At 38.2% G+C, this 13,665-nt stretch overlaps 1 protein-coding gene across 1 annotated transcript in view; it reads right to left on the bottom strand.

Moving 5' to 3' along the window:
* Positions 1 to 12,895, bottom strand: part of LOC122794886 (vomeronasal type-2 receptor 26-like) — a 282,948-nt gene extending 270,053 nt beyond the window's left edge. The window contains exons 1-2 of the mRNA XM_044063485.1: positions 12,610 to 12,895; positions 12,194 to 12,288 (exon numbers count right to left, since the gene is read on the bottom strand). Of these exons, the coding sequence (XP_043919420.1) occupies positions 12,194 to 12,288; positions 12,610 to 12,895 (381 nt within the window). The remainder of the gene's footprint in view (positions 1 to 12,193; positions 12,289 to 12,609) is intronic.
* Between the last annotated feature and the right edge of the window lie 770 nt (positions 12,896 to 13,665).

The following is a 13,665-nucleotide window of genomic DNA, read 5'->3' as shown; positions in this document are numbered from 1 at the left end:
CCTTAGAGTTGAATTGCTGAAACTAGTCATGCTCTTTGGTATGTCAAAGATGCATAAACATCCTACAACCTTCTAGCTCCATTCAGGCATATTTTTCTCCTAATAGTCTCAAGACTTTTTCCTGACAATATATATTGATAGGCAGCTGAATAAAATTGTGCAAAACAACAATCCTTACACAAGAGACCCATGGCACTTTTCTGAAAGAAAAGGGACATATAATGGAAAAAAATGATTTCATATGACCACCTTATACACTACTTACACTTCTTTAAACCAGCTAAATGGAATAGAGTTTATTATAATTTATTTGTGTTGGAAGGAGGACCCAAACTGACATTCTTTGTTGCCTATTAGATAAAATACCAGCCAAGAAGTATTTTGCATTTTATGCCAGCTATTTTCAGTAAAACTGTCGAGAGTATCAAAGGGATCCACCATAGCATCATGTTTTGTGACCATAGTACTGAGTGACTGGGAAAGGCAATATTTGTATGTAAGTACATTATATTTCAACATTGCTTTTTGCAGCCATTTAATTGATTACCATTTTTTAGCATGGTCAAAATCCAAATATAGGTTTGCTGGGATTGTACACTGCATTAATGGCACTACCATTTTTTTTTCTGTATTTCTAACATTAACATATTGAGTTATTTGTAAAAAAAGTACTTTGAACTCTAACATTTACATTTACAAAAAAAAGAAACAAATACTTGTAGTGCTCATCCTATATTTATGGAAAACAGTATTGTAAGTAATTGGCACCTGTCTCAGCTGGTAGCATGTCACTTTGATGAAGATGTTTTTGGCAAACGCAAAAGCAAATAATACTTCCATTATTGTGCAGCCTCATAGTTGTGGGTGTGGGGGGCAGGGAGGCTTGACCACCCCCCAAAAAAATTCTAATGCTCGTCAAAGGTAGTTCAGTGAACTGTTTTCAGTTTGTTTATTTTCTTTAAAACTACCTTCATCAAGTTGACATAAATCATCTCTGCTAATTTCAGATGGTGGCAGATTTAAGCAAGAGTGAGAAATGTGGGAACAATTTTTGCAGAAAGAGAATGTGATAAATATAAACTAGGGGTAACTAAGAAGGACACAATTTATAAAGGGGTTAGAACTCTGGACCCATTCTGGTATCAGGAAGTTCTAGTTTTCCTATTAAAAACAGACTCACTGAGGTTGACAAGAATAATGTTTATTTTATTTACAGCTCTAATGCTGAACACATTCAGCATAATATGAAGAACAACAGGAAAAGTCTTACAAGCAGTACAGAACTATACAAAGTGATTAGTAGCAGCAGATCACTATGTCAAAGAGTAACTGTCACTTTAAATATTTACTAGAAATAGGTTTTAGACGTATTTAAAAAGAGAATGTATAGTCAGATACATGCTATCTACCCTTATGGGTTCCTTTCCCAATATCAGTTTGCTGCAGAAGTAAGGAATTCAAGCATCTATTGTTATGGGTAAGTGCATCTTAGAGAACTGTACAGTTTAGTTTATTTACCAGAGTTGTTAATAATCACAGTAATTGCAAGCATAGCCTGGGTGTAGAATTTCAAATTCACAAACATAGCATAATCATAGAAGGTAGATAATCCCACAAACAGTTGAAGCAATATGCAAATATTAACTGTCAGAAAAATATGTATTCAGACATATATAAACTGCTAGAAAAATATGTACTCAGACATATATAAACTGTTAGGAAAATGTGTGCTTAGGCATATACTCAAACATATATGAAGTGCAAAGGTTGAAAACAGTATAATATGTAATGCATTTAATTCTATTTTACTAGAATGGCAGTAGAAATGAACTTGCATATTATTGCTTGAAGCTTAGCTGTAGTGTGATTAAAACATTGACCCTGACAGTAGCTGGCTTGGCTGGCTCATGTCTTTCAGTGAATATTATTTGCAAAGTTGGAAAGTAATGAATCTGTCTGTATGTGTATCTTTTCCTGCTTCCACCGAGGAGAATGGCCTTGTGCACTATCAGAGATAATGTCCAGCTGGTGGACAGAGAGACAAAGAAATGTATTAAGAAGACATTCATCCATTGTATTCGAACTAATCTAAGAGCCTTGAATTAGTTACATCCTCGGAAGGACATTGTGACTGACCAGGTGCCTTGCAAGGCTGCAATATTCTCATGGGAAAAACTTTTTGAAAAAAGCATTACCTCAGCATTTTCTTATGAATTGTAGTGATGTAAAGACCCTGTCACTGACCACGTCAGTGAGGTGGGCAGCTGATTGTAAATAGTATAAAATGAAGGGTATTTCCTGAATAAAGTTAGTCAAAACTCTGTACATGTTTATGTATGGTTTTGCCTCCTAATGTACATTAGTAGAATGCATATTTGTTTGATACTTGAGCATCCTGTATTACTGTCTGTCATTTTGAAAACCTAATGATTTTTACAGTCTGATTTAACAATTTATTTAACATTTTGGTCCTTCTGAAAAGCCGGAATTCCTTGGTAAGCTGCAGGTCAGAGTGCATGGGTGATAATAAATCGGAGAAGCTGCCAAAACAAAATGGTTCTTCTTAAAGTGAAAAGACCTCCGACTGAATTGTTGTGTAAAGAGGCTGTCCACTTTCTGATCTGTGGCTGAAAAGCGGAAGACTGGGCCCCAAGAAAAAAGACAGTCACTTTGTCTTTGTTTTTTTAGATCAGGGGACAGGTTACACTGTGCTATTGCTAAGGTTTGTGATAGCAGGGAGAGAGATAGTCGAGTATTGTATCTTGAGTCATAGATCAGGAATAACAAAAAAAAAGTAAACAGTCATTCTAGACACTACTGTGGATAATGGAAATAAGATACCACGTGGTACAAGAGCAGACAATGTGAGGTATTTTGCAAAATGGGTCAACAAGTATGAATTTGACGGTAATTAGAAAAAAATATCACTAGTGAAACTTTTTGAAGTTTAAATCTGGACGAGAAGGTCAGGCAAAAAAAACAACAGTTGTTGGTGAAATGGAAACCTAGAGCAGAGATTGGACTTGTATTAACCAATGCTTTACAACAAAATGAAAAACAGTATATGATGCATACTATGGTAGATTATTGTTTCAATAACTATAGGTATGAGCTTCAAGCCTTATTAGAGTATGCTAGGCATGCTGAAAGACACTTTAACAGCAAAAAAAAAAAAAAGAGGTCTCTCTTCACAGCTACGGAGCAGAAGCAGAAGTCTTTGTAGTACAATCAGGCAAAAAAAATAAATACAAATACAAACAAACGCACAAAGAAAGACAGACCCAGAGGTTTATGAGAACAGGAAAAGTGCTTTAGTGCTTTAAGAAAAGGAAATATTTGCGGGTGATGACAGGAATAGGCAGGAATAAAAAAAAAGCAAAGGAAATGATGAGTGAGGGATTATGAGATAGTGACACTGCTGTGCAGTCATCAGCAGAGATCATTAATGAGCAGGGAAATAAAATATAAATGAAAAGAAAGATGAGATGACATGCAATGACATGTATGGGTGGGTAAAGTCTGATTTGTGAAGTTTTTGCTTGGAGCCTTTATTTAGCAGACACAAAACCGGAGACTTGGAAACCGAAGTTACACTCATTCATTAGAGAGTTGTGATTCTTATATCAAGACCTTTGATACACCCTTCAAAGTTACCGAGCACTTAATCACCACCACTCTGAATCACCAGACAGCATATTAGTGAAAGCAGCAAAGGAACCATTCTCCCATGATACCACTTTTCCTGACTATGTCTCGGGATACCCCAGAGAAGTAAAATAGTACTTCTAAAAATAGCCCTTTGAACTTATTGGGAAGATGACTTATGCAGCTTTTTGCATAGCAGTTAGTTCCTACCATGCAGTATATGGCATAGAAGAGACAAATGGATGCTTTTTGTAAATAGTATAAATGATTTAACAATTTATTTAACATTAACTGAGTAGAAGAACAAATGTAAATTAATTTTTTTAGTAAATATGAGAGGGAAATGGCTGATGGGAACAGAATGTCAAAAAAGAAGTGAGGCAGGTGAGGAGAGAGTTAGATTATGTGTCCAGTGGAAAAGCACTTGCAGTCAGATTTTTGATGGAAGTGCCTTTTGTGTTGTGTTCTGAATGTGGGGAAGGAGGAAACTGCTTTTAGATGCGTGTGTGTGTGTGTGTGTGTGTGTGTGTGTGTGTGTGTGTGTGTGTGTGCACGTGTGTGCGTGTGTGCGTGTGTGTGTGTGTGTATGTGTGTGTGTTTGACTGTATGTGTGTGTGTGAGGAACCTACCAGAGTTCGGGTACAAAAATGGAGAAGGAGTGGTATGTACAATGCAATTTGGTTTGGGGTGTCTGGAGTGATGGAGGGAGTTAATTAGGGAGAGGATGTGGGGGATGCAGGGGGTTGTTTTATTTTGGGGTTTAGTTGCAAGAGGTGGAAAGGTACCTGGTTGAAGTAGTTTGATAAGAAGAGACCTTAGTAGTAGCTCAACTCTATAGGAGACTGGTATCAATTTGGATTTGGAGAGGTTGATGCAGTGGTGTTCCTGGTGCGGTGTGGTGGTGTAAATGATTCAGTAAATTTTGTTTTCAATGGACTGTAGAGTCAATTAGTTTTTTTTAGAGGTTGTGACTATGATAGAGAGCCTTTATTCAAGTTGATCAAAGGAGAGAAAGAGAGAAATTTAAAAGGACCAGAATAAAAGAGACCTGATATTTTCCTGGTGTTTTCAATGTGGCTTTAGAAGTTAAGTGACTGCTCTAGTGCTACACGTAAGTATTTAAAGGATATGGTTGTTTCTGTTGGGGAACCAATGAGATCTGTGATGCTGAGATTTTTAGAATTTTTTCAGCTTTTCTGAAGTTTCAAATATCATACTTTTTGTTTTGAAGGGGCGTAGAAGTAGCTTATGGCTGTTTAGCCAAGTATGAAGGGAGAATAGGTCAGACTGAAGCTGGATTTTAATAGCTAAATATGAGGGAATGGACTGAAGAATAACCAAGTCATCTACATAAAAAGTGATAGAAAGGTTAGGGAGACCAGAAGGTAGTTTGTTAATCAAGACTAAAACCAACAGTTGGGTGAGTATGGATCCCTGGGGCACACCTCTGGTAAGGGTTTACTCGAAGTGATAGAGAAGAGGCTATTTTGACTCTGAAATACCTATTTGTTAAGAAATGTTGGAACCGGTGACAGAGTTGGGAATAACCCCAATGTCTTGGAGGGAGTGAAAGAGCAAGAAGTTGCCATAAGTTCAAAAGCTTTGGTAAGGTCAATGAAAAGAGATCCTGGAAGGTTTTCTTTATCCATACTAAGAAAGATCTCATTCTGTAAGTGACCATACTGCTATCATTATGTTGTGGCCAGCCCAGAATCCATGTTGTTTAAGAGTGAGGAGATGATTACTGTTGGATGCAAGTGAACAGTTGGCTGTATATTAGTTTTTTAAGCATTTTTCCAAGTATGGGGAGGGATGGAGATAGAGCAGATGGGGGAGGCATTTTCATGCTTAGTGCTGAGGCTGTTTGGAAAGGGGTTTGGTAATAGCAGTTTTCCATATGTCTGGCATTGTATTTTGAGTTAAGTAGAGGTTGTAAATATGGACAACAGGTGTGGTAAGGAAGTGTTTGCAGGGTGAAATAAACCAAGGGAGTAGGTTGTCTTCAACAGGAGGAGCATTAAGGGGTATATTTTCTAGTAGGGATCAAAGTGTCTGTGAGAAATTTTCTTAAAATAGAAAAATGGGGTGAAAGGAACTGGGGTGTGTGAGTTGTGGGGATAGAGGTGCTGGTATTAAGGAGGTGGTTGAATGCCTTGAGAAAGTCATAGGTTGAGAGTTAGCCTTGAGAGGTCTGGATGGTGATAGCAGAGAAGGAGGTTGAATCTATGGATTTTCTGCATGGGAAAAGATTTACTTTGTGCCAAAAATGATTGGGTTTGCCTAGTACAGCAAGTTATTTGCTTTGGAAATAGTTGGTTTTGTGCCTGTGTATGGCTTGCTTAGCTAGGTTACTCAGATAGGCAAAGGCAGTATGATTTTCTGGTGAGGGGGTTTTGTTTCCATGTAGACCCCGTATAGTCTCTAAGCTTGAGCAGAGCTTTCAGTTCAATCGTTATCTAGGGTTTGTTGTATTTGAAATGGCATTGTGTGAGACTGAAGAATTTGTTTTGAAGTTGAAGAAAGGTATGTGTAAAAGCTGTGTCAGCTGATTTGGGGTTCTGTATATTAGTAATGGGAGAAGAATCAAAAGTTGCTAAGTTTTTTTATAGTTGTCTCTTCTGATGGTGGATTTGAGTCTGAAGATAACTAGTAAGGGGGGCAGTTTTTGTGACTGGTTGATAATATGCTAGCTTATTGGGGAGTGGTCACTGAATGAGGATGTACAGATAAATATATTGGAGATGATGGGAAGGTTGTTACTGATTAGTAGATCCAGGAGGCAGTGATTGTTGCTTAGGAGAGCTGCATGAGTAACGTTACTGACTAACTGCATAAGGTTGATATTAGCTAGAAATTCTGCAATGCAATTTCTCAGGGCACCCAGCTAGTTTATGTTAAAGTCACCTAAAATAACAATATTTTAATACTTGTGAGCAGCTGTGGTGATAGTAAGTATAAGAAATGTAAATGTGTTAAGAGAGGCTGGATGAGGAAGGTAAGTGACTGCTATTAGAAGGTGAATTGTCTTCTAGAAGGGACATATTAGAAGGATCCATTTGGGTTCAGTATCTGAGGAGGCATTTGCTTGAACACCGGTAGTTGATTTGAGGTTGTTTTTATAAGGAATGAGAGTGCTCCCACCTTGTCTGTTGCCAGGTTTTGTGTCTTGGAGGTATTTATAGAAGGGAAGTAGATTCTGAAAATTAAACTTGTTTTATTTTAGCCATGTTTCAGTTGCAATATCAGGTAAATGGGTTGTAAGGGAGTTGTTTATCAGGTCAAGTTTATTAGAAATGCTTTGGACATTAATTAATGCACAGCAGAAGGTGGAGGTGTTGGGAAAGGTTATGAGTATTATGTGGTGGGAGGGACCTGGAATAAATTCATGTTGGCTCTGAGGAGTATGAGCAATATAGGAGTCAATTTATAGAGGTGTTTGGGAAGTCTGATGTGGGGTTCCTGGGGGCTGATAAGTTTGGAGGAGATGAGGTAAAGGAAGTGTGAAGTTGGAGTGGTGTGTTTGTGGTATTGACAGAATGGAGTATGTAAATGACCAGGGTAGGTATTGGGCTTCAAGTGAGTGATTATAGGACTTTGTGATAGGCCAGTAAAGGGTAGGTTGAGAGATGGGAGAAGAATGGGGGTCGCTAATGTTATAGTGTAATGCGTTATAGGAAGGAGGTGTGAAATGGTGAGGTAAAGTATTGCAGATGGCAGGGTAGAAAGTGAGTTCTGAAAGAGTCTGTGATGATGACAGAGGACCAGAGAGTACATATGGGATGGTGAAGAGGTTGAGAATGATGTACTGTTTGGTTAGTAGATTTATTTAAGAGCGGATGGTGATCAAACTGGATGGAAGTTTAGGGTGGGTATATGTCACATTAAGGTGTTTGAGAACTTGGGTTGTACATTTAGTGAAGTTGTGTGTACCTTTAATGGCTGGTCAGAAGTTAGTGGAAGAAAAGTGGAGACAGTGATGTATAAATTGGGGAGCATGAGGGTGGCTGGAGAATTGGAGGTGGGAGGTGAGCAAAGCAGGACACAACTCCTACCTAAATGGAATCAATCTATAAAGATGTCCAAGGTTAATGCAGGGTATAGTGGAGATGTTGGTATAATATGGAAAGTTTGGCATAATGGATAACTTGTTTAAAAGATACAGGTTTTGATTCTCACCTTGAAAAGCATGGCTAGGCTTAAAAAGGCCCACTGGGGTTGTTAACTTGGTAATTACCTCTGAATAATCACCTATGAGATAGAGGGGTCACACACCTGAAGCACAGTAGTGGTAAGAAAGAAAGAAAGAAAAAAAGAAAGAAAGAAAGAAAGAAAGAAAGAAAGAAAGAAAGAAAGAAAGGGGATAGCTAAAATTAAGATCCCTTAATTGTTAACTTTATGGGTGTTCATCTTTAAGACCAGAAACAAGTATGCAAGACAACCTTCAGATTAAACAAGTTAATGAGACTGAGTCCCCTTGCAAGCACTTGAATAAATGCATCCTGTTTCCCTGGATAAGGAGGATGAGCTACTAAACTGCACACTACCAAGATGAGGTGTAAGGAAGCTTTAGTGTTTAATGATTTATTTTAACACATGGAACAGTGTTTCAATTATAAATTTAAACCAAAGAACACACACCTTGACAGACTTGCCCAGGACCAGTCAGAAATTGCTTTTACTTTCTTTCAGTTAAAAGTTGAATTGCTGGTATGTTCAACATTCCCACTATTGTAGTAGCCCTTAGGCTATATAGGTTGAATACCAAAACCTACCTATCCTGGAAGGTGGAAGGATATAGATCCAAGAGCCCCTGAAGAGCAATCCTATCAGAGTTTGACCTGGACCTGGAAAAGGAATCCAGTTTGTAATGTCTTGTAAAGATGTATACAGAGGACCATGTAGCTGCCTCTAGAAGGCTTCTATAGCCCCTCCCTTCAAGTATGCCATTGAAGAAGACAAGGCTATAGTGGAAAGTGCCTTGATATTGCCTGGAATGGATTTACTGTGGTGAGAATAACAAAATGCAATAGCTGAACACAACCATGTAGAAATTGTTGGTTAAGACACATGGTGTCCCTCTTTTGCCCATCAATAAGAAATAAATAGCTGACCAACTTTCTTCTTCTTCTTCTTCTTCTTTCTGCTGCTCCCGTTAGGGGTCAACACAGCAGCTTAATTCTGTCAAAATAGTACCTGAGCTGCCTATGTTCTCTCGAGTTTTTAATATCTGGGTAGAAAACCGGGAGATTCAAAGTAAACTCTGAACCCACTTTGGGCATAAATGAGGGATTTGTTCTTAAAGAGACCCTCTCCCTATGGAAAATCAGATAAGGCTCACTCACGACGAAAGTTTTTAACACAGATATTCTTCTTGCAGATGTCAGAGCAATGATGAGTCAAGAACCTTAAATCAGGTTGATGGGCAGGGTCAAAAGGAGATGACAATTTCTACAGCTCATAAATGAGATCACAAGGAGAAGCAACCTGTTTATGTGGAGGTCTCAGGTGTAAAACTCCTTTCAGTAACTGTTTCTCAATAAGCAGTGATGTAAGAAAAGGCTCCATGGGCAGACATGCTACAATGGCTTCAACACGAACATTTATAGAGGAATAAGAGAGTTCAAGGGAAAGTAACTCAAACAAATATCTGAGCACCCATTGTACACAATCTCTAATGGGTCCCTGGTTATTGTTTAGGCACCAAATAAAATTTGCTTTTCTTTTCCAACATAGGATTTTCTAGAAGCAGGTTTTCTTGCCTCCTTTAGAAACTGCTGCATAACCTTGTGACATAAGTGCCTAAAAGGTATTAAAATTGAGTCATTCAGGTAGTTGGTTGAAGATGATTGATAGTGGGGTGTACCAAACTCCCCTTCTCTTGTGTGAGTAGATCCAAACTTTGATGAAGATTGTGGTACTTGCCCTTGGCCAGTTCTATAAGAAGGGAGAATGTTGCCAGGGCCAAAAGAGGATCTTGACAATTATTTCTGGAGTATTCTTCTGAATCTTAGAATTACCCAGGATATTAGTGGAATGGGTGGAAATGCATAAAGGAATATTTCCTTGTAAGCAAATGAAAATGCATCTATCTTCCAGGCTTGCTTACCAGGATTCCTGGAACAAAACATGTTTAGCTGTCTGTTTTCAAATGACTTGAGCAGATCTATTTGTGGTGTTCTCCATAACTGGATAAATTCCTGAAGACCTTTTTGTTCAAGTTTTCATTCTTGAGGGACTGCCCTGGTCCTGCTCAGCTCAACTTGTCTGCCACAGATTGCTCTGATGGAATGTATGATACTTGTAGGGTTAAGAAATGCTGAAGAGCTAACTCCCAAGCTAGCCCTACCAGCCTGCATTGGGAGGGGGGCGGTGTACAACCTTTTACTTCCCTGCTTGTTTATATACCACATGACTGTGGTATTGTCCATAATCACTTGAACAGGACCTGGTGACCAAAGTTGATGGAGAGATTTCAAGGCATAGATCACACACAACATCTCTTTCTAGTTGTCCTTTGCTCTGTCTGATAGATTCCACAGACCTTGCACTTTTACTCCTCTGGAAACTGCTCCCCAAGTAAAATATGATGTGTCTGTGGTGACAGATTAGATTGGGGACTGAGGAGAGAAAAGAACACATGGGTTTGGTTCAATTTGTTGACTCCACCAATGCACTTCCTTTTTATAAGTACGAAAACTGGAATTAGATATTCCAAAGAATGCAAATGCTGGGTCGATGTTTTTTTAGAAATCATGGTTGCAATCTTGCAAAAGGTAGCATGACATTCATAGAAGCCATAATCCTAAGGATCTTGAGAAATTCTCTTTAGAACTTTGAGACCAAATTGAGAAGTTCAGGCAAATTCATTATAAAGATATACCTTGCCTTGTTTAAATGGCCTTTAGAAGAGAAGAAATCTATAAGGCAACCAAGAAACACAATCCTATGAGATGGAGTCAAGCAGGATTTTGCTATGTTTATCTAGAAGCCCAGATTTGTCAAATGAGGCATAACCCATGTTAATTACACTTGATATCTGGATAAAGAATCAACAAAGATAAGTAAGACATCTGAATAAATAAAGATGAGAATGCTGTTCAATTTGAAATATGCTATGACTGGGACTAGATATTCTGTTAATACCTTGGAGCTGTAATTAAACTGAAGGGTAATGCCAAGAACTGATAATGTGACCCTGAAACAGAGAACCCTAGAAATTTCCTGAAGCCAATGACTATGGAAATATGGTAGCAAGCACCTTTTAGGTCTAGAATTACCATCTTCACTCATCTTCAGAGTCAACATTTTGAAATTTGGAACTTTAATGCACAAATATAGAAACTAAAGATATAGTACTGGTCTCCAGGAGGTCTCTTTGGTAACAAAACCATTCTGGAATAGTAGCCTTTGCCCCTTTGACTTAAATGTACTGGTTTGATGACTCCCTGGGTGTGTAAATACTGAAGAACCTATGGAAAAAAATCTGTTTGGTTTGTAGGGTGGTGAAGAATTCCCCTGAAAGAAGTTTTTTGTATCCAGTGTCATCTGTACCCCCCCAAATTCTGCTTTTAAAACCCAGGCATCCAAAATAATATTTTGTCAAAGAGGAATGTTTAAGTTCAGTTTTGGGGACAGATCTGTAAATATATTGGTTGGGGGAGGGGAAAGGAGATGGCAAGAAATGTTGACATACTTATTCTGTACAGTTAGCTTGTCCCTGTTAATGAAAATATCCTGTTTTTCTATTGTTGTTACCCTCTCACTATCTGCTTTTTGTATTTTGTTTGCCAGAAAAAGACAGGTTTAATTTGTTTTTTGCTCTTTTTATGAAGAGGGAGACCTTTAAGATTCGTATTGGTGTAAATGAAATATCTTAGAAATTCTCTGAATTAATTTCCCTTTCTTATCAGGTTACTTGAGAACCTCAGTAGCAGAAGAGCCAGACATCAGACTTTACATCATTAGCAAACTTTTGGTTACATAACCAAGGATATATTCTAAACACTGTAGTAATAACAGTGTCCCTTTACACAGTATCTGTATAATCATGCTGACTGTTCAAAGCATGTGTAGGTACCTGAGAGGACAGAAACAGTTTGGTTGAAAAATACCAATCTCATAAAGAATGGAAGTCAATTCCCTCAGACTATCCATATGAAATGGCATACATTTCCACATTTATGTCTGGTAATTCAGAAAATATGAATGCTGAATTGGTAGAAGAAAATATTCCCTTTCCTATGTGGTCCAATATTTTACCTGGCTTATTACTAGGTGAAGGGCTGGTATGGTGCACCATCCTTTTGTCAGTCTGTGCTAAGGTGGGAGAACAGAACTTTATTAGCTTTTGATATCTTATACATCTTATCTGCTTTTTAGAGACTTATGGTTTGGTAACCTGATGACTGCAGGCAGCATTCAACACATCTTCAGGGCTGGCAGTATTGGGGGGGTGGGGGGGTGGGAGATGAATGAGGTATATTGATGCGTAACATATCATAATATCGCCTCAGTTCAGGGGAACATCTGTTTGTTCCCATAAATATACCTTGTTCACACTGGCAATGGTCTGATTAAAGTACAGTCTATCTACAGGAGAAGAATTAAAGTTTTCCTCACAATCTGAAAGTTTGACTTGGGAATCTGCAGGAGAAAAAATGCACTCTGTTAAAATCATAATCATCAGATGCAGTTTCCTCAGAAATACCTTTACAGAGGAGTGTCCATCTGTTAAGATTTCTGCTTTCCAAGATTTACTGCCTGTAATGCCTGTCTAGCCGAGGTAATGAACTCATTTTTTAAAATAGTATAAATAATAATAACTTTGTGAGAAAAACAATGTTTAACATTTGTTTTTGTCTTAATAGGAGTTCCAGCAAAAGAAGACTAATTTGAAGTAAGGACGCCTGCCCAGTCTAATGGTCTCTTGGTTCAGTTACCCTGCAGAAAATTTCCTGGAGTTACTTCCAGATCCAGAAAGGATGATTTTTCCGTTGTCCATATTAGACACATGAACAGCTGAAAAGGAAGTGACTGACCCCTTGTTCATGCTGGCCAAAAGGACTAGAACAGATGAAGCAAGAGAACTAAGTGAGTACTCTGAGGAACAACCACTGGCCACTGCAGGTTCATCCTCTATTGGCTGATGCATAGACTGAGTCAACAATAACAGCAAGGACTCTTTGGTAAGTGATTTTATTTTCTTTTTAGGCACAAGAGCGGAACCAGCCATACTGCAGTGAATATCCATGTTGTAAACAGAATAGAGGCATTGAAGATGGTAAACATAGCTGGAAAATCAGTGAAAAGGTATGTTGTCCCTAAGTGCTCACACAGCCAGCAAATCTACAGTCACTACACTTTCTCGAGTCCTTTAGGTTATAAAAAGTAAAAGTAGAACAGAATTCTCCTGTCAGTACTAATGAAACACTACCATACACACAGACAGATTCAAAATGTCAGGTAGGTTGTGGTGACATGAGATGATGTCATAAGGATTACACTCATACCTCTCAACCTCTTAGTGCAAAAAGTCTGGACAAAGCCTGACAGAATGAGGGGACAGAGGGACAGATTTTAAATACTGATCTTATAAACTTAGAAAGTTGCTAGAATAACAGGATTTGTCTTAACATGTATTATTCTGATTGGTATGAAGTCTGAAACTCAAATGTATATCATTATTTAATTACTTCAGCCCTCATTTCATCCCAGAAATTTGCCAGAAAATTGTAAATTTTATGAGGAACAGATCAAAAATATGAGGCAAAAATCTGGACAGCTGAGAGGTATGATTACACTGACACAGTTCCTGCCCATTTGTTTGTAAACTTTTCTATCACATAAAATTCCAAGTTTACCCAAGAATGATACCGCAGTATAAAGAAAAAATTATCAATTTCAACAATTGGCTAAGCTTCTGGTGTCATTCAAAGGGGAGCCAGTGTCTGCCAGCCTGGGACAACATGCTTGACAGGCCTTGTTGCTTCACAAGAGACGTCTTGCACCTATCACCCCTAG

Source organism: Protopterus annectens, chromosome 2.part1, assembly GCF_019279795.1.
Source record: "Protopterus annectens isolate FY-2018-M chromosome 2.part1, PAN1.0, whole genome shotgun sequence".
NCBI classification, from domain to species: Eukaryota; Metazoa; Chordata; order Ceratodontiformes; family Protopteridae; genus Protopterus; species Protopterus annectens.
The sequence above is the reverse complement of the archived record's forward strand: the minus strand, read 5'-3'. Positions and strand labels throughout refer to the sequence as shown.